This window comes from Teleopsis dalmanni, chromosome 1 (genome assembly GCF_002237135.1).
Source record: "Teleopsis dalmanni isolate 2A chromosome 1, ASM223713v2, whole genome shotgun sequence".
Taxonomy (NCBI): Eukaryota; Metazoa; Arthropoda; class Insecta; order Diptera; family Diopsidae; genus Teleopsis; species Teleopsis dalmanni.
This window is the reverse complement of record NC_051846.1, coordinates 126,675,111-126,695,296: the sequence shown is the minus strand read 5'-3', so window position 1 is coordinate 126,695,296 and position 20,186 is coordinate 126,675,111. Positions and strand designations below refer to the sequence as shown.

The 20,186-nt window shown below is 36.4% G+C and overlaps 2 protein-coding genes across 2 annotated transcripts; both read left to right on the top strand.

The window, feature by feature from the left end:
- Window positions 1-320: 320 nt before the first annotated feature.
- On the top strand, window positions 321-2,550 carry LOC119665993. Its single transcript, XM_038075255.1, has 2 exons — window positions 321-951; window positions 2,338-2,550. The coding sequence occupies exons 1-2, from the start codon at window positions 469-471 to the stop codon at window positions 2,548-2,550; spliced, it is 696 nt and encodes a 231-aa protein (XP_037931183.1). The 5' UTR covers window positions 321-468.
- Window positions 2,551-5,627: 3,077 nt separating this feature from the next.
- On the top strand, window positions 5,628-19,861 carry LOC119665992 (5'-3' exoribonuclease 1-like). The gene is made up of 11 exons (XM_038075254.1): window positions 5,628-5,999; window positions 17,218-17,330; window positions 17,385-17,577; window positions 17,636-17,809; window positions 17,881-18,171; window positions 18,225-18,493; window positions 18,563-18,713; window positions 18,778-18,946; window positions 19,029-19,261; window positions 19,319-19,633; window positions 19,686-19,861. Exons 1-11 carry the CDS (start codon window positions 5,628-5,630, stop codon window positions 19,842-19,844), a joined length of 2,439 nt encoding a protein of 812 aa, XP_037931182.1. The 3' UTR covers window positions 19,845-19,861.
- Window positions 19,862-20,186: the final 325 nt, after the last annotated feature.

Here is a 20,186-nt window from a genome sequence, read left to right as displayed (position 1 = left end):
GTGATTTTATCATTAATTACTTGTTAATATGATAATTACTAGAGTTTCTAGTAATTTTTATTTATAAACATATATTTCTTATAAATCATACAAATGCACGCGCTACGCCTAAGCAAAGGTACAACAAGTCAAATAAAACCAAAAAAAAAAGAAATGTATGCACATTCCTTCAAAAAAAAAAAAAAAAGGATGAACAATGAAACTATGCAAAACCACCCTTAAATTAATGCTCACTACTCAGCTTTCTATGATAATTTTCTTATAAATATTTGTAATATGATTCCATGTTTTCATGGCGAAGCAGGAATGTCAGTAGAAAAGTGGTTCGAAAATTTGGAAGAATTGGCAGATGCATATAAGTGGTCAGACACACAAAAATTAGTGTTTGCAAGAAATAAGATAACCAAAGTAGCAAAACTTTTTATGTAAACACTAACAACAAAAAATTACAGTACATTTAAGGCTGAGATGCTAACGGAATTTACACATACTTATTCAAGTATAGAAGTTCACAATCAACTACGAGAAAGAAAGAAGAAAGACAGTGAAAGCGCCCATGAATATATTTCACACATGCGAAACATCGGTGCAACTGGATCAGTTGAACAAAAATTCGTGATTCAATATATTGTTGACGGAATCAAAGGAAGGCCAGAAAATAAAATGACGTTATACGCTGCAAAAAATTATTTGGAGTTAAAAGAGCAAATAGAAATTTACCAACGCATAAGTAAAATGAAACCGATGAATGAAAAGTACGGGAAAAACAAAGAAGTAAAAAAGGAGCATTGCTACAATTGCGGCTCAAAAGAACATAAACGACGTGAATGCACAGAAAAGCAAAAATGTTTTAAATGTAACAAATCAGGCCATATCGCAAAAAATTGCTTAGAAACCAATCTAGGAGCTAAAAGTGTTCATTGTACTTTAGAGATGGAAAAATTAAAATTGGTTAGAATTGACAACAAAAAATTTAAGTGTTTAATTGATGGTGGTGCCGACATAACGCTGGTAAAACATAGTTTATTTAAAAGCATAAACATAGTATGTTTTGTATTAGTTTAAACAATCCTAAATAATGAAATGTAAACAAAATTCAGTCAAATATAAATAGTCAATCGTGTCGGTCATATTTACTTCAGTTGGCGACGAAAATAAAAAACTGCAATTATTCAATCGATTTCACACTTATTGCGTGCCGTTTGATATTTAATAAACAATTATGCCGGGCGAAAGCGAAATTTATAAGCAATTGCTTAAAGAACAGCAAGAGTTCTCAAAAAATTTGCTGAAACAACAACGTAAATGGATGGAGTCACTGTTCTAAAAACAAGGTACTACCGGTGTATCTGAAAGGAATCACAACATTGTTCTAGTATTTCACAAATTTTCGAAAGAGCAGCAAACCCGTCAATCGTACTTGGAGCAACTTAACCAACATTTTTTAGCATATTCAGTCCAGTGCAGTAAAAACAAAAATTTTTTGTCTTGGATTGGCACAGAAAATTTCGAGCTTCTAAAAAATCTTTTCGATAACACGAAATTACAAGAACATTTGTTCAAACAAAGCTAACATATCATTTTCAGTCGAAACGACATGTGGTCGCTGCGCGTTACGATTTTTTCAAAAGGGAAATGAAGCCGCATCAATCGTACAGAGAGTGGGTAGCCGATCTCCGCGGATTGGCAAGAGAGTGTAACTTCTCGTGGTCAGCCCAGAATTGTTTGCACAATTTCGTAGATGATATGATTCGTGACCAAATTATTATAGGTACACCGCACGATGCTGTGCGCACGGCTTGTTCCAAAAGCCCCAACCGACACTTGCTGATGTTTGCAGATTGCAGATTTGTACGAAACAACCACTAAAACGGCGACAACAATTAAAGAACAAACGATCGAAAACTCAATGCCTGTTAATTCAGTTGGTACAATTATAAAAAAAAACGCGTGTTTCCAACAATTACAATAATAAAGTAAAATTCAAATCATGTTCTGGCTGTGGAAACTCTCATGCAAGAGAAAACTGCAAATTTAGAAATGCTGTATGCAATATGCAAAATTGGTCATATTGCGCCAGTGTGCATGTCAAAGTAAAACAAGAGCAACAAACGCAATTCAAGTGACGAAAACAAAAAGAAAGATTACCGCCGTAAAAGAAACAACATTGGTACTGTTAAAACAATTAACAGTTTGACAGAAATTGTGAAAACTGAAAGCAATAAGAATTATATTGACTTGAAAATTTGTAATAAAATTGTGTCTTTTCAAATGGATTCGGGTGCAACAGTTTCTCTTATAAATAAGCGAACATTCAAAAAACTAAATTGCCCAAAGTTGCGAAATTGTTCAAAAACCTTATTTGGCTTTGGCAAAAATGAAATTCCAGTGCTTGGTGAACTTTGCGTAGCTATCAAATGTGGCAGAAAAGAAAAGGAAGTGGTAATCGTTGTCGTGGATGTCGAAAACTGTAACAATTTATTCGGTTTCGATTTATTCGAAGAATTCGGGTTTGAGATTCAGCAAATTTGTAACATTACTGAAAATTAGCGAGCTGTATAATTATTGGCACAATAAAAAACTTTAAGATCAGTGTTTTTTTAAAGCCAAATGCACATCCGAAATTTTGTAAAAGCCGACAAATTCCATTTTCGCAAATATCATTTTACAAGAAAGAAGTCAATCGATTGACAAATGTGGGTAACTGGAAACCTGTGAACTTTTCTCAATGGGCTTCGCCAATTGTACTAGCGTGAAAAGCTGATAGTCCCGCCTATAACAAGTACTTGGAATTTTGCAACAAAATGGTATCAGGTGCAAGCAAGAAAAATGTAAATCGATAAAATCGAATATCTCGGGCGTCAAATTAGTGCAAAAGTCATATTGCCAGATGAGTCAGAAGTCTCTATGTGTTTTACGTGATTCCCTGCCGTGGAGGCTTAACATCACTTTACTCAAAAGCAAACGTCTTGATACAATGCGTCAATAAGCGCCCCCTTGGAATTAACTTCGGCAGGTACCAATGAAGAAATGTGTGTAGGTTATTACTTCCATCTTGGTTTAATGCGAGGCCTATCTAAAATCTCTGCTACAATGTGGGCTGTAGCACCTGGTGATGAATACGCAACTCCACGCCGATTGCACCATAATGTTTGTAATTCTTCCCGCGTGAGTTTGGGTCAGTACAGCCAAAGCTGCGGGTCACTGATCCCTATAGTACCAGATCGGATCATCTCTGGTCAGATGGCGCAAGTGCCGTGCTCACTCTCTACCATACGTACATCCTACACAAGTACCGGATTGGCACCGGAATTTTAAACGCCTTTTACGACAAGCATAACTACTGCGGGAATATTCTAGATCCCTTACCCGCAAGGGGCTGCCAGATGAGTCAGGACTAAAAGCAGTCAAAAACCTAAACTACTACCATAATTTTATACTTAATTTTTCGCTAACACTTCGTTCAATAATATGTGTGACTAACTAATTAAAACACATTTTTTTTGCCAAAATTCGTTTTTATTCATCAACATAGTCCCTTTTTAGGGAGATACAATCATTCCAACGCTTTTGCAATCTTTCGATACCGCCTTTGTAAAACGATTTTTTTTTGCCTTCAAAATAGGCGTTAGTTTCGGCGTTTACTTCATCATTTGAGCCAAATCTCTTACCACGGAGCATCTTTTTAAGGTCTGCGAAGAGCCAGTATTTGCTGGGGGCCAGATCTGGAGAATATGGTGGGTGCGGCAGCAATTCGTAGCTCAATTTGTTCAATTTTGCCATCGTTTTCATCGACTTGTGACACGGTGCATTGTCTTGGTGGAACAAAACTGTTTTCTTCGCCATATGAGGCCGTTTCTTTGCGATTTCGTCTTTCAAACGCTCCAATAACGCTATATAATAGTCGCTGTTGATGGTCTTCCCCTTCTGGAGATAGTCGATGAATATTATTCCATGCGCATCCCAAAATACAGACGCCATAACCTTGCCAGCCAACTGCTGCGTCTTTGGTCGCTTTGGGCGGCTTTCACCGGCTGCATGCCACTCAGCAGACTGCCGATTTGACTCTGGAGTGAAATGGTGGATCCATGTTTCATCCATCGTGATGTACCGACGCAAAAACTCCGACTTATTGCGCGTAAACATGTCCAAACAGCTCTTTGAATCATCGATTCGTTGTTGTTTTTGCTCCGGTGTGAGCAAACGCGGCACCCATTTGGAAAACACCTTTTTCATACCCAAATGTTCGTGTATTATGGTGTGTACACTGCCTGCTGATATCTGTAGAATGTCAGCAATCTCCCTCACTTTCACTTTACGGTCGGACATAATGATTTTCAGTGTTTTTTCAACGTTTTCCGGAATAACAGCGTCATTTGGCCGTCCAGTAGATGGAATGTCATCGGTGTCTGTACGACCACGTTTGAATTCGGCATACCAATAACAAATGCTTCTTTTTGATGGAGCAGAGTCCGAATAATGTTTTTCAAGCCATTCCTGGCATTGAACAGTATTTTTTTTCATTAAAAAACAATGATAAATCAGCACACGGAATTGCTTTGAATTCATTTTTTTTTGAAAACTCAAAAGTAGCGTCACTTAAAGCACTGTAACTTGTAAACAAATGGTCGGATTAACATATGATTTTGACAGTAAGCCTAAAAAGGTTGCCACTTTCGAAAAAAAATATTTATTTAGTATTAGTGCCGCCATCTATGTGTCAGTCACACACATTATTGAACGAAGTGTTATTATGCGCGCCAATCAACAGGCTGCGCCGGAAAAATGTGAAATTCACGTGGGGTTCAGCAGAACAACAAGCATTTATAGCTCTCAGGAACACTTACCGTTGGTTCTAGCAACAGATGCCTCCTCCTATGGCATAGGAGTCGGGCTCTCGCATACGTACGTTGACGGTACAGAAAGGCCTATTGCTTTTGCATCTAAAACTCTCGACATTCATCAACGACGATATAGTCAGATAGAGAAGGAAGGGCTAGCTATCGTTTTTGGAGTCAAGCGTTTCCATCAATATTTATACGGAAGAAGATTCACCTTGGTTACTGACCACAAATCTCTTGTTAGCATTTTTAATCCAATTCATCAGTTGCCGTCGATGACGTCACATCCTTTACAGCGATGGGCTATTATACTAATGGCTTATCAGTATGATGAACGGTATCGTAAAACTACTGATCATGGTAATGCCGATGCTTTATCTCGTTTACCCGTTGGTGAAGATAAAACTTTTGATCACGAAGAATCCTGTTTTAACATGAATGAATTTAAAACACTTATCGACGCTAAAATTAGTCGTCAACAAGCCAAAAATGTCCCAATTATTCGCTGAGTTTATTTTCTCGTTACAAACGGTTGGCCTGAAAAGCTAATGCCACAAGATGCTGATCTTCGATCATTTTTCAATCATCGCTTTGCTTTAATGCTAAACAACAATTTGGTTTACCTCCAGACGGAGTACAATCGTGTTGTTATTCCAGTCTCCCTTAAGCAGAAAGTTCTTAAACTTTTTCATGATGGGAAATCATCGAAAATAAAACAGCTAGCTCGACAACATGTCTGGTGGACTAATATTGACAAAGGCATTGCAGAATTAACTGAAAATTGTGATGTGTGCAAAATTGCAATTGTGTGCAAAATTGATATATTTGACACCATATCAGCATAATCTTCAATATTTTCTGGAAGATATACTAGAAACCATCATAAGTGCCAATGGTTTGCAATTAACAGCTGAAGCATTAAAATATTTTTGCTTAAAACTTGGAATCAAACATATAACAACAGCGCCATTTCATGCAGCCTCAAACGGGTTAGCCGAACGATTCGTCAGATCTTTTAAAACTGCTGTTAAGAAAAACATTGACGATGGATTGTCTCTCAAATTCGCTGTATCAAAATACCTTGCAACATATCGTGCAATGCCGAATGCTGAAGGTAAATCACCTGCTGAACTTTTACATGGAAAAGTTGAGTCCACTGTTTGAATCGCCTAGGAAGCACCTTGAAACTTCGAAGCGAAAAATGAAATTCAGTCTCAAGCAATCTGTCTTCGCTCGAAACTACGCAAGAGGAGAAAAATGGATAAAAGGAGTAATTGTGAAACAACTTGATAAAGTGGTTTACCGAGTGAACACATCTTTTGGCTACATCAAACGTCACGCTAATTAGCTTAAAACTAGAAGCAGTTCTAACCTCTCTTCACAACCAATTTTTGAATTCGCTCTCAATATTGTCAATGCAACACTGCCTTCATCTAGCCAATCAACATTAATGCCTACTGAAGAACATTTTACCGAAGTAGTTCAACTTTGAAAAAGTGGACGTATTCGGAAGGATGTAAATCGATTTGAAACCGACGATTTTAGGAAAACTTAATTTCATTTTCATATAACTTTTCACACATAGTATTTTCATTTTGCATTCATTAATTTCAACACATACCATTACATTTCATTATCAAAAATTAAGGGCGGAGAAGTGTTATAATCTAGTATGTTTTGTATTAGTTTAAGCAATCCTAGGTAATGAAATGTAGACAAAATGTAGAATATATAAACTGTCAATCGTGTCGGTCATATTTACTTCAGGTATTCTCATCATTGTTGAGAGTATCATAAAATACATTTTCCTCTGATATCTCTTCATTATTCCACATCTTCATTTACGTTTTGTTTTTATCAGATTTTGATTCACATTCACAGCTGTGTTTTAGCGAACTATATCTAGAGATGACTGATCATTGAGAGTTGTTATTTCAGGTAAAAAATAAATATCGCACGAAATTTTTATTTTTCGCGACTTAGTGTTCTACACCCTGAGAGCTCTGCTGTTGTCTGCATAACCAATTAAAATACCTTTTCAGGCTTTTGCATCCAGTTTACGGCATTTTTCTTTAGGTATGTGCACATAAACTTCTTCACCAAAATTGCGCAGATGATTTATATTTGCCTGTTGTCTATACCACAACGCATATGGTGTCTTTTCGTTTACCGTACTAGTTCATGTACGATTTAATACGTAAACTACGGTATTCACTGCCTCAGCCCAAAATTTCAAATCCATGTCATTAGCATAAATCATTGTGCGCCATAGCTTCATTACCGTTCACATCTCACGTTCAGCACCGTCTTTTCATGCTTTACACTAAATTTTGCAAATATTTTGAAAAATTCATCATTTTTAAATTCTAAACCATTATCCGTAAGCATGCGTTTTATATTCTTGATCAACTTTCTCTGCTTGCATCAAGAAACTTTTAATGGCATTTCAGATTTCTCTTTCAAGAAATAAACAAAACGAAAATGAAAATAGTCATCTTTAGTTTATAGGAAATACCTGGCACCACCGATAGATTTTACTTGTAATGGATCACACACCTCTGCGAAACACAGTTTACCGCAGCTTGACGACCTCACTTGACGTGATTTAAAGTAACTTCTGTGCTGCTTACCTATAATGCATCTCTCGCATGTAAATTCCTTATACACAAAGCCAATATTGTTCTTATTCAGAATTTTCTTCACATGTGTTGCATTTTGGTGACCCATTCTGTCATGCCATATTTGCAAAGGAAAGTTCTCGGCAACTGCTACATTTAAAAAGTTGCATTCTTGAACCTTAATTAGCATATTAAATAACTTTTCTCTTCGAACCCCCACTGCAACAGTACTTTCATCTTTTCTGACAAATTTACAAGTATTACTGTCAGAATGAAATTTGTAACCTCGATCTAATGCCCTCGTTGACGACAATATCTCCTATTCCTGCCGCTTTAATAGCAAGTCCATCGCCAACCCGACTATTTCATTGTAGTTTCTGAAATTCTCAAACCACTCCTGTATATGACACATGTGATCTGTTGCTCCTGAGTCCAACCCAATTGTGTCCGTTGCAGTTAGCATTTGTACCACACATCAAAGCTTCATAGCTTCTAGAGGGATTCACATTTGGTCCAGCCTTTTTGAAGTATATATAATTCCACTTAAAATAGCCTTTGTCACCACACTTAAAACATCCTTGGTTTTGGCATTTGTTTTCACGGTTTTATTTTGTTGCCCTTTAGTTGATGGTCGATATTGCTGTTTTGCCAAGAGAGCTTCTGATTTTATCTTTTCCTGCGCACCCATTCTTATTTCTTTTGCCATAAGCTGTGCTCGTAAGGTGTTTAGAATGTGGTCCTCAGCTCGTACCGACTCCCATGCACTATAAAAATGATTGTATTGCGCTAGTAAAGACAATAATTCACCAACCAACAAGATCTGAAGTATCGCCGCCATAAAACTACTTAAAACCAACAGGCAGTGACAACGTCAATCCTGAACTATTGAAGGGCGATCCAGAATTATCAGCATCTATATGGCTTCCTATTCTGCAGAGAATCTGGGAAAACGAAGCAGTACCACTTTCTTGGAATGAAGGTGTGCTCGTTAAGATTCCGAAAAAGGGTGATGGATCCTACTACCCGGGCCTAGCAAAATACTCACTTCGACTTTACTATCACGAATCTCGAGGGTAACAGAAAAATTTCTTCGTGAGCATCAATATGGTTTTAGACGAAATCGATCTTGTGTCGACTTAATCAATACTGTCCGAATCGTGTTTGAACAATGCAATAAATTTAGGTCTTCCGTGTATGCAGCATTTATATACTTTAAAAAAGCCTTTAATAGTTTGAACAGACGTTTTATATGGGCTGCTTTACGTCAAAAGGGCATGCCACTAAAAATACTTAACATCATCAAGTCCATGTACATTGAATTTAAATGCAGAGTTTTGCACGACGGAGTGCTGTCTGACGTATTTGACGTGAGTACAGGAGTTCGGCAAGGCTGTCTCCTTTCACCGGGGCTTTTCATTCTAGCTCTGGATGAAATAATTTTAAGAAACTCGCTTCATGGACACCATGGTATACAGTGGACACCTATTCACCATCTAGAAGATCTCAAATATGCGGACGATGCGTGTCTGCTGAGTCACAGAAACAGTGATCTCCAACGTAATGTAGACAGCCTAAATCGTAATGCCCGGGTAGCAGGTTTGGAAATAAACACGTCTAAAACGGTTGTCATGTCCAGTGGATACTGCGCTGTCACGATTCTTTGATAACTGTTGAGAACATAAATATAAATGTCGTTATCCTGTACATACTTGGGCAGCGTAATCACCGTAAGCGGAGCAGAAGAAGAGGTTGCGGCTCGTATAAATAAAACTAAGTCTGCGTTTGGACAACTACAAAGCACTTGGAGGTCAAATCAACTAAGCGTCAGAACAAAACTTCGAATATTCCAATCAAATGTCGTATTCGTACTTGTGTATGGGTGCGAAACATGGAAGTTTACTAGATCGATCAACTCACGAACCCAAGTCTTCATAAACAAATGTCTAAAACGCATACTCAAAATATGGTGGTCAGAACGTATCTCCAATGCAGAATTGTGAAAAAGAGCAAATATGCAAAGCGTCGAGAGCGAAATCAAAAGTCGAAAATGGCAATGGATAGGACATACAATACGCAAGTCGAATTCCTGTATCGCTAAGCAGACCCTAAAATGGAACCCACAGGGTAGTCGCCGACCTGGCGCCCTTCAAGAACATGGCGAAGGACAATTGATGCCGAATTAACATCAGCTCGCTACTCATGAAACGACATCTGCACGGCTGCTCCAAATAGAATACGGTTCAGAGGAATTGTTGAGGCCCTATGCTCCACTGTAATTTAACGGAACAAAGAAGAAGAAAGACATTAACACCTTTGCAATTATCATCGAATGAGAAATACTTTCACCTTGATCGCGAAAATGCTGCACTATTTCCGTTAGTTTGGATAAAAAAGTTGCAAAGTCGTCCTCCGGGTCTTTATTATAACTATAATATTTCTGCAGCAAAAATAATACGTTTGATCTTGACGTTTGTTCGTATACCCTTTCTAGTGTGTCCTACATATCTGCTGCAGTCACACAATGAAGTATTTGCAGCAAAGGTTGTTTACCTAGTGACAGGCATATAGTGCGACGAGCCCTTGCATTAATTTTCTGCCGTAATAATTTTTTATCCTCCTATAGTAGTTCAGTCCCAGTCACCACGGCATACATATCTCCTGTTTCCAAAATTTGAACCATTTCGAATTTCCACGTAAGCCATTGCGAACTGTCCATTAGTTTTTCAATTCTAATTTCACCTTCCGATGCCATTGTTTAAGTTTGTTTCAGTATTCAGTATTTCAGTATTTATATATAAAATAAAATTTTTAATCAAAAAAACGCGACAATTACTAAGAAAAAGAGCACGTAAAAAAAAAAACTAAACTGGAGTACCGTTTTTAAAAAAAAAAAAATTAGCAGTAAAAAAGATTTTATTTTAACAAACACAGCTCGCAGTGGAAGGGTGCTGGGCCCATAACCTGTTAAGATAAAGTGTGTTTATTGACTAAAAAAAATTACGGAGAAAAAGAGTTGGAGAAGTTGATTCAAAAGGGGTTGGCAGGGGTTGTAATAAATATCACATATTCAATAATTATATTATTTGCATACAAATTGTACACACATACATTGCTTACAATTTTGCATAACTTTATTCAATGCACAAAACTAACAAGAAAGTTGTCTATACACATTGCCTTCAATCAAAAACAAAAAGAAGAAATCCATACACATTCGATTATAGCAAAACACAAGCTGCTAACGCATAAGCAAGAACGTTGCATATATTCCAAATGCATAATAGTTAAACATGTAAAATCGCCTATTAGCAAGCAATCAAAATGAAACCAGTTTGCGTTTTTTACTGTTGCTAATGCATATTCTTATTTCATTTTAATATGCAATGCATTAGCAATTAGTCGTTTGACAAAAATTGACTGATCAATATTTAAGCAATAGTCAAAATTTGCTTGCTTTTGCTACTTCTCAGCAAGCAATTCAAACCCTGTTTCGTATTTTTAAACATTAGACATTTGATGCTGGTGAGCATGCTCATGTACGTCATTTTTAAAATATTTATTGATTCTATAAAGTACATAACTAATACATATTATAATTACAACAGTAATTAATGCTACATGATGTTTCAGTTCTTGAGGCACTTGTTCTACTTTTTATGTTTTTTGTTTTAAATTATCGATTAAAAGGAATTTTGTTTGTTTATATAGTTTTATATTATGCGCACATAAAACTAAATATAGTTTCGAATATAATAACGATTTTTTGTTTGATTTTTCAATTCAAATACTTTTAGTATATTGTAGTGCCCATGACCTACATCATTGTTTAATATGACAAGTGATTGCATAAAGTAACAAAATAATTGTGACATAATTTATTGAATACGCATTTGTCGCTTTGTCGTTTTGACTTTGATCATATTACACTTTTAAATTTTGTTTGACTCACGCCGTTATGATTGTGCACTTGTAACATGATGCGCGAGTCAAACGTTTAATCATGTGTAGTCATTGTACGGTAGTAGCATAAATTCCTTTAGAGAAATGTAATACCGTATGAATAGTTCTTATCATAATATGCATAAGTAAAATACATAAGCAATATATAACATATGTTAGAATAGTATGATAGATATTATGAATATATCTTACATAAGAAAATTATATACTTTATTAAAAATTGGGAGTAACCAATTTATTACATAAAGATCCTGCCAGATCTTTATTACACTATTATATAGCAAATAAATATAATATTACAATATATATATGGTGGGACGTTGGGACAGCGCACTGTCCAACAAGTGGCCAACAAGTGAAGGATAAGTCGAAGTAGACCACGAAAGCACTTGGGTCCTTTTTCGTCCTTCGATTCTCGGATGTTGTTATTGAGTTAAGGCTGAGGTGGCTACCGTTCGCGTAACTAGATCTTTTGTTAATGCAAGCAGCTCATTTAGCTTGAGGTTTCCTGCCAAGTCATCACCATCCCAATAGTGTCCCAAGACAGTCTTCCTCCTACTTGCCAGTGCTGGGCATTTGCACAATATATGCACCGCTGTTTCCTTTTCTTCTAGACAAAGTCTGCAAGTGTCGTCCTCAGCAAGAGTTATTTTTTTGAGGTGATACTTGAAGTTGCCATTTCCAGTAATTAGTGAGGTCAGTCAGCTTAGGGTGCTCCGCTGATAGCTAAGCATTTTAGTCGCTTCCGTGACCCACGGTTTCGGGAACAAGAGTTTGGTCTATCTACAAGTGCTCAACTTGTCCATCTATTGAGATGAAGTAAGGTTATCCATTTATAGACATAGGCTGTCATCATGTTGTAGCCCAATGGTATTCTGGGTTCTGGGCTGCAAAAGTTATATCTTGATCATTGCTTTGCAAGTTCATCTGCCTTCTCGTTTTGCTCAATACCGATGTGTTCCTTAACCCGCATAACCGTTACCTCATTTTCATGAGCACATTCCATGAGCTTGGTTACACATTCTTGAACTAAGCTGTTAGCTATCTATGTCTTTTGCATGCTTTTGATAACTGCATGATTGTCTAGCGCTATCAGAATCTTTTTCTGACACACCTGACAATCCAATAGGTGATACTGAGCATATGAGACGGCCATAAGTTCCGCCTAATAGACGGAAACATATATTCCTAGATGTATAGTGCACGTTAGATATAGCTTTTTCGAGTAAACCCCAGCACCAGCTATGCCATCCATCAAGGACCAATCGGTAAAGATGCAGATGTCATTCCCGTTACATTCATTATGTAGAAGGCCGTCTACTATCAGTATTCTATAGGACACTTCTGTCTCATAAGCTCTCATAGTCTCAAATGGCATCTGTGTTTCCTTGACCGCGGTCTGGACGAGGTCAAGAATTTTCCGATGTCCCACCAATTTTCCGAAGTTGTTCCACGTGGAGCACCGATTCATGCGAATTGCTGCCAGTGCCGCCATTTTCTTTATATCTAAATCCAACGGAAGCAAAACTAGCATCGCATCTAACGCCGGTGTTGGTGTAGTGCGCATAGCGCTTGTTATTCCAACACAGGCTAGTCACTGGACCCTATCTAATTTCACTTTTATTGTCTTTTGGGTGACAACTGACGCATATGTTATAATAGGTCTGACCATCATCGTATAGATCCAGTGCATCAATTTTGGGGATATCCCCCATCGTCTTCCGCTGACTCTCTTACATTGAAATAGGACCCTCTTCGCTTTTCTGATCTTTTCATCCACATGTTCATTCCAAGTCAGTTTATTATCTACGATGACACCTAGATACTTCACCGACTTTGATATGCGAATGTTATTATCGAAAAGTTGTAAGGGCTCCATTGACAGATTTCTCTTCCTCGTGAAGAGGATAGCGTCTGATTTCGTCGCATTGATGGTCAGCCTTTTTCCTACACCATTTTTTGACGCATTTGAGAGCACCTGTCATTACATTTCTAATGGTGTCTAGGAACTTGCCGTCACCATCAGTGCTATATCGTCCGCATACCCAATTGTTTGTATGCCTTTGAAGTCAAGCTGTTGAAGTAGAGAGTCTATGGTCATGTTCCACAGAAATGGTGAAAGCACCCCTCCCAGTGGGCAGCCTCTGACTGCTCTACCTCTCAGTCTATGTCTTCCATTTTGTAGATTTACTGCTCTTTGCCTTAGCATGAAATCTATCCATCCAATAATAAGTGAACCGACTTCTCGGTCAGTTAGAGCAGATTTTAATTTATCAAAGCTTACGACCTCGTGCAGGGCAGTCTCTGTGGATCTCCCCGCTCTATAGGCATGTTGACATATGCTTAAAGGATATTTCATTAGTATGGTGCCTTTTAGGTAGTCCACAATTACCTTATCCGTAGCTTTAAGCATGAAAGAGGTAAGGCTAACAGGCATGAATGACTTTGCTTCTGTGTAATCCTTCTTTCCTGGCTTTGGTAGAAAGGTCACCCTTGACTCTCTCCATATCCCATGATATTGAGTTCTTCTCTCTCATGTATTTATTAAAAGCTTTCCTAATCTTCTTTTTTATGATAGCAAGGTCCTGACTTCACCAGGGTGTAGACGACTTTTCTGTAATGCTGGTTTGGGGACAACCATTTTCGAATGCATTAATCATCGCAGCAGTAATTGCTTTGACTTCTGTCTCTACATTCCATGTGGTCTTCAGTTTCCTCAGCAGCCTGTTTTGTAATAATTCCTTCAACCACGTCAAGTACGTTGCATGATTCGTATTCTCGAAAATTCTTACTAGCCTCTGACTATTAGTGCGTTTTGGATGACAGAGTATTTCAAAATGTATTGCACGATGATCCGACATTGTTAGCCTGTCAGCGACTCTCCAGGGTTAAGTCAATAACTTCTAACCTACGTGCGTCAACGAAGGTAGGTTTTAACCCCCTGTTTACAATCATCAGATTGTATTTTTCAACAAACTCGAGGAAAGATTCCCCTCTGTTGTTACTATCGCTGCTACCCCACACAATGTTGTGTGCGTTCGCATCGCATCCTATGACAATTTCTAGTTTTTTCGTCCTACAATACTCCATCAGTCTGATTACCTCCTGACCGGGAGGCGGCTCAGCAGAGTCATATGGGAGATAGGCTGACGCCATGATAAAGGTGTTTGCATCACTCTACTCTTACGTAATAAGATCTGGTGAGCATAGATGCGGGAATTGGATGCAGTGTATCACCTTTCTCACCATAATGCATGTCCATATTTTTCCAGCTGTCTGTGGAAACAACAGCGTGGCAACTGATGTACTGAGTCCCTTAATAGCATTTTTAACAATTCAACTAAAAATGTCCAACTTTTCTTCATCAAAGTGTCGTAGGATCATTGCTGATGCTGCTTTACTGTGATGAATATTCAGTTGTTCAACCTTTATGGTTTTCTGGTATGGGACCACCCACCGCCCTAACGGTCTACATAGACCCGTTAGCTCCATACCAGAGGCTTGCTCGCATGCGCGTCGTGCATCCCTTTAAAATTTCACTTTGGCTTGATCTAGACCGCAGTTGAGCCTGCCCCTGCGGTCTTAATCGCCTCAGCGTCTTGTTTGGGGCATCACACTGTGAGCATGACACCAGCACTGCTCGCTTCGCCAAACTTGCTGAAGTTAGTAACCCTCCGCTTCGAAGTGTCCTTAACACAGCTTTTGTGCTTCTGCAGCCTGCTAAGAATACTTTCCTTGCCTACAGTAGAGTCGTAGACAAAAATAAGTATTCTGCTTTCGTTGCGCAACGCTGTTAGCGTATCAGCCGTCAGCTTAGCTTCAGGCCAAAAGCCTTCGAACTTAGTTACCGTGCTGGTTAGCCATGCCTTTGATTGTTGGTTCTTACATTAATGTTAATGTACCCATCCTCAAGGCGAGCGTTGTTAACAAAACCCTATGTCACCAATTCCACCATCTAGGGACTCCACGGCGTTCAACAAAGATGGTTTAATGGCAACTAAGTGTTTCACGCCAAGAGGTCCTTCGACTCTTGAATCGATGATACCCATATTAGGATCCGTCCCAGCGAAATGGGCATAGGAGCTCTTATGAGCAAGGCCATCTTTTGCGTCTCTTACTGCCCGCTTGCCGTAATTCTGCTTATTTGCAGCCATATTTGTGCTAGGTAGATGGTCCGCTGCCCTAGTTTGGTGTCCCACTTGGTTAACAACCGTTACTAGTTATCCACCTTGTTTGACCCCAACCTTGTGACCTATGGGTTTTGATTGGTTGACATCCTGTATGGGTTGTCCGCCTTTTCTAACCCCTGATCCAGTTTGCGTTCTCTTTTGGTTATCAGCCGCTAAAGGTTGTTCACCACGCCAATTATATTTAATAAAGACACAAAATTTAAGTTATATGTTTCTTTATTGAATTGAATCTTAAGACTAAATTAAAAATATTTCTTAAACAATACCTTAAGTCTAGAAACATAATCAAATTCAGTTAACCCTGAAATGCAAAATATCTAACTCAGCAGATTTTTGCACCTGGGTACCGAATTTGATGCTTGCTGTCTTTGCAATAGCATTACCTAGATAACGCTATAGTAGACAGCTTAATATTTAGATCAACATGCATATTCGCGTTAATACGATATTTATGAAAATATGCATGTCTATACAAACATAAATAAAATGCATACTAAGGTATGCAAGAGGTATGAGAATGTAACTCGCCGACCAATGGTCCTTTTACCAACCAATGCGGGTCGGTTGAGTGCCTGATTAGGTACTCCACCTCGCGCATAAGTTAGATCTTTGACTGTCGATTCAGCTTGGCTGACGGAGCTTCATGTTTCCAACTGACAACGACTGAGCAGAAATGCCGGACTGCTAGTAAAAGAGTCGTCTTATCAGGAGTTGGCCATATGGTGCAATGTGCGGCTCATTTATTTGTCATCAAAGCAATGACAAAATAAAGTCTCATATTGCTTGAAAATAATTTATTGTTATTTTCATTTAAAATAGAACTGTGTCAATATTTACGTTAAAATTATTTGGAATACTTTTACGTTGTGTGCTATATTTGGTCTCATACCCATATCATATTACAAGAGTTCCACGAAAGAAGCCACTAATAAGTAAAATAAATAAACGGCTTAGATTGGAATTTGCAAATAAATACAAAAAAAAAGACGTGGAATTTTGGAAAACTGTACTTTTCACTGATGAATACAAATTCAATTTGTTTAAAAGTGATGGTTGTATAACAGTCTGGTGCAAACCTAACACCGCCACTCAAACTAGGAATTTAGTTTGAGCAGCGGCTGTTGGGAATTTGGCTTACATTGATGGAATAATAGATCAACATCAATGTAAGAGCATTTGGTGACAATATTTACGGTCTTCTGTGAACAAATAAGTTCTTGGGCACCATTGGATTTTCCAACAAGACAACGATTCTAAGCATAACGCCCTTTCAGTGAAAGAATGGCTACTTTATTCTTCTTCACGGTAGCTGAATCCTGAATCCTACATACTGCTGCTATTCTTTTTATTCTTCTTTTAGACTCAAGTTGGTTGCTGTGCCAAATGTGCGTTTACTTCTTTGTTTTCTTTTATTGTGTTTATATTTATTTGTTTAATATTAAATATTGTAGTCATAATTCTATAAATTCATAATGACAAAACTATTGTTTGTTTTATTTGCCATTATTCTAATATAATTCTAATAAGCTAATAATTTAAATACTTTTACATTGTGTTTATATATACACCTATGGCTATGAATAATATTACCATAATTTGTATCTAAAGTTTTTAGATGACAGTGATTGTTCACTGGATGAACCGCAACATATAGCCGAAGAATTTGAAATGCATAAACGAAACTATTATATGGAAAAACTAAATCAAAATAATATAACTAGGTATTTCTAAACGAAATTCTAAAGTACTAGTAATTTCTAAGATTTTGTTTTTAGTCAGCAAAAGCGGGAGTATGCTTACCGGTATATAACAGCTTTACAATGGAATTTAGATTATTATTACCGTGGTGTTCAATCATGGGACTGGTATTATCCTCACCATTATGCGCCTTTTATTAGCGACCTTAAGGATTTTAAAGATTTTAAAATTGAATTTAATATAGGTGAACCATTTTTCCCATATGAACAGGTAAAAATAATATATCCTTTTGTTCTACAATTAATTACTTTAGTCTTAAAATCTAAAGTTACTGGCTGTTTTACCTGCTGCAAGCAAACAATTACTACCATTGGCATACCAAGATTTAATGACAAATTCCAATAGTGAAATTATACATTTTTATCCTAAAACTTTTGATACAGATCTTAATGGCAAGAAACATGAATGGGAATCCATAGTGCTTATACCGTTTATAGATGAGGTATTAATACAATAACTTAGCGGCCAGTTGTTGACACAAAATAAATCAAAAATTTAATTTATTTTATTTAGAAACTTTTAATTAATGCTATGAAACCTTGTAGTGTTAACTTAACACCACAAGAAATTGAACGTAATAAATTTGGTCCTATGCTGAAATATGATTATACTTCATCAGCACAGGGAAAAATATCTGGTATATATACAATGGAGGCAATTCAAAAAGTGTTTTGTTTTGAGAAAGAAGTTTGGTCACATGAGATTGCTATATCATCTAGTGATACAGTTTGTACAAAATCATCAAATGCATCAAATAACGTGTTCTTCCCTGGTTTTCCAACCATGAAACACTTAAATTATAAGGTATTTATCCTTTATTGTAGTTTTTTAGTGATCAATAATGACATTTATTTTAGTTTGAATTTAAACCTCAACGTGTTAAAGTTTTCGATCAACCTAGTCGTGGCGATAATTTAATTTTAAAACCACAAAAACGGAATGAATTTGATGACGTTTATAAAGTAGCAGAAAAATTCTTAGGGCAAACTGTATATATAGGATGGCCACATTTAATGAAATCAACAGTAGCAACTGTATTTAATAATGATGTAATTATAAGTAAAACTGGAATTAAAGAAAATGATCCAAAACAATTCCAACTAAATGTTAAGTCAACACAGGAACAGTTACGTTTTATTAATTATTTGTTGTAATAAGAAGTTACTAATATATTAAATATAAATATTCCTAATAGTTTGTTAATGCGTATGGGTATCGAGCTTGAGGACTATGATGTTATGATGCAAGTACATGCTTATGTTGGTAAAGCATATATATGCGGCGCTATGGGAAAAATAGTTCAAAATGACGTATGGAGCCCTTTAACAACCAACTATCCTGTTCAGGTATAATATATATTAATACAAAACTTTTTTCCCGTAAGTATAGTTATATAATTATATTCTATAGTGTGTTGTTCCTGAAATATCACTAATACAAAACAAAAACATTGGCGTACAAAAAATAGAGGAATTTTTTCCTGTAGGCACATTAACATTTTATTTAGGAAACAAATATCATGCATGTGCAGGTGAAGTAATAGATCCTATGACAGCTTATATAAATGGGCGTATATGTTGTAAGTAATAGAATAAAAATTTTTAAGTAAATAATGGTATAATTTTTTGTGGTTTGCTTGTATTTTCTAATTAAATATGTAGTAAGGATTCTATCTTACAAATATCCAGATTTTACTGAAGCAATAGAACTCCATAATGGTTTAAAAGAAAATTATGTAAATTCATATAACGCATCATCTATCATAGGAATAAGTCCAAAGTGTTTAGGTCGTATAACTGGTACTGTTTTGGTTGTAGCAGGTGTAAGAAGAAATAAGAATCTAGAAAACGTGCCTAAATTAAATATTGGTCTACAATTAAAATTCCCGAAACAAGTACAATATGCTTTTGAATTAAAAAATTTATAAATTAATAAATATTTTTTAATTTAGCAAGAAGAACGGATTGGATATGCACGCTGTTTGAGAAACCAATGGCATTATTCATCAAAAGCAATCGAGCTTGTTAAAAATTATTTTATTCAATATCCCCAGGTTTTTGAATATTTAAATTTATTATCAGACAAAAACGGATTAATATTTGAGTCGGACATATTTCCGGATAATTTGGGAGAACATTATATTGAAAAGATTGTGACATGGATAAAATCTCAAGATCATAATACATCAGATAGAATAGTATGTGGATCTGAAGTTGCAGAAAAAGGTTCTGTTGAAATGGTTATTCGAATCATAAATGATATAAAGGTTTGAACAAATTAAACAAATATGAAAAATAAAACTAAATCATATTTTTTAGAATCATCCATTCAAAGAAATTAAAGCATATGTAAAGCCACACTTACTAATAAAGCCAGATGTGACGCTACCGTTAATGTATAAATCACCTAAACCAATTAAACTCTTTGACAGAGTTGTAATTGTTAAGACGACATATATGGTAAATATAATATTATAAAAATTATTGTATAAGTATGATCAAAGGCGATTTTTGCATTGTGCAATTAAGAAAACAGGTGATTATCACTTTAACGTGCCGGTTTAATAAATAATATGATAATGAAACCACGTGAAATTTTTAGTTATACAATTTTGATTTTTAAATTATTGCACAGATTTTGCGCAAATGTCTACAAGACCTTTGATATATCGATGCTCATAAGCTTACACTTTTGCACATTTGACTATTATAGAATATTACACAAAAACTGGATCTCACGTTTTATTTTTTGTACTGTTTATATTCCTTTCGTTATTGACCATAATACCATTTCAATATCTTTATTTTTAATAGTATATT

Excerpts from the sequence above, each read along its gene's own strand:
- LOC119665993 (XM_038075255.1), top strand. The coding sequence starts at position 469 with ATGCTAACGGAATTTACACATACTTATTCAAGTATAGAAGTTCACAAT. Across the intron at positions 952-2,337 it reads AGATGGAAAAATTAAAATTG|TTGCGAAATTGTTCAAAAAC; the intron begins GTTAGAATTGAC and ends AATTGCCCAAAG.
- LOC119665992 (XM_038075254.1), top strand. The coding sequence starts at position 5,628 with ATGTGTGCAAAATTGCAATTGTGTGCAAAATTGATATATTTGACACCA. Across the intron at positions 17,810-17,880 it reads TTATACCGTTTATAGATGAG|AAACTTTTAATTAATGCTAT; the intron begins GTATTAATACAA and ends TATTTTATTTAG. Across the intron at positions 18,947-19,028 it reads TATAAATGGGCGTATATGTT|TAAGGATTCTATCTTACAAA; the intron begins GTAAGTAATAGA and ends TTAAATATGTAG.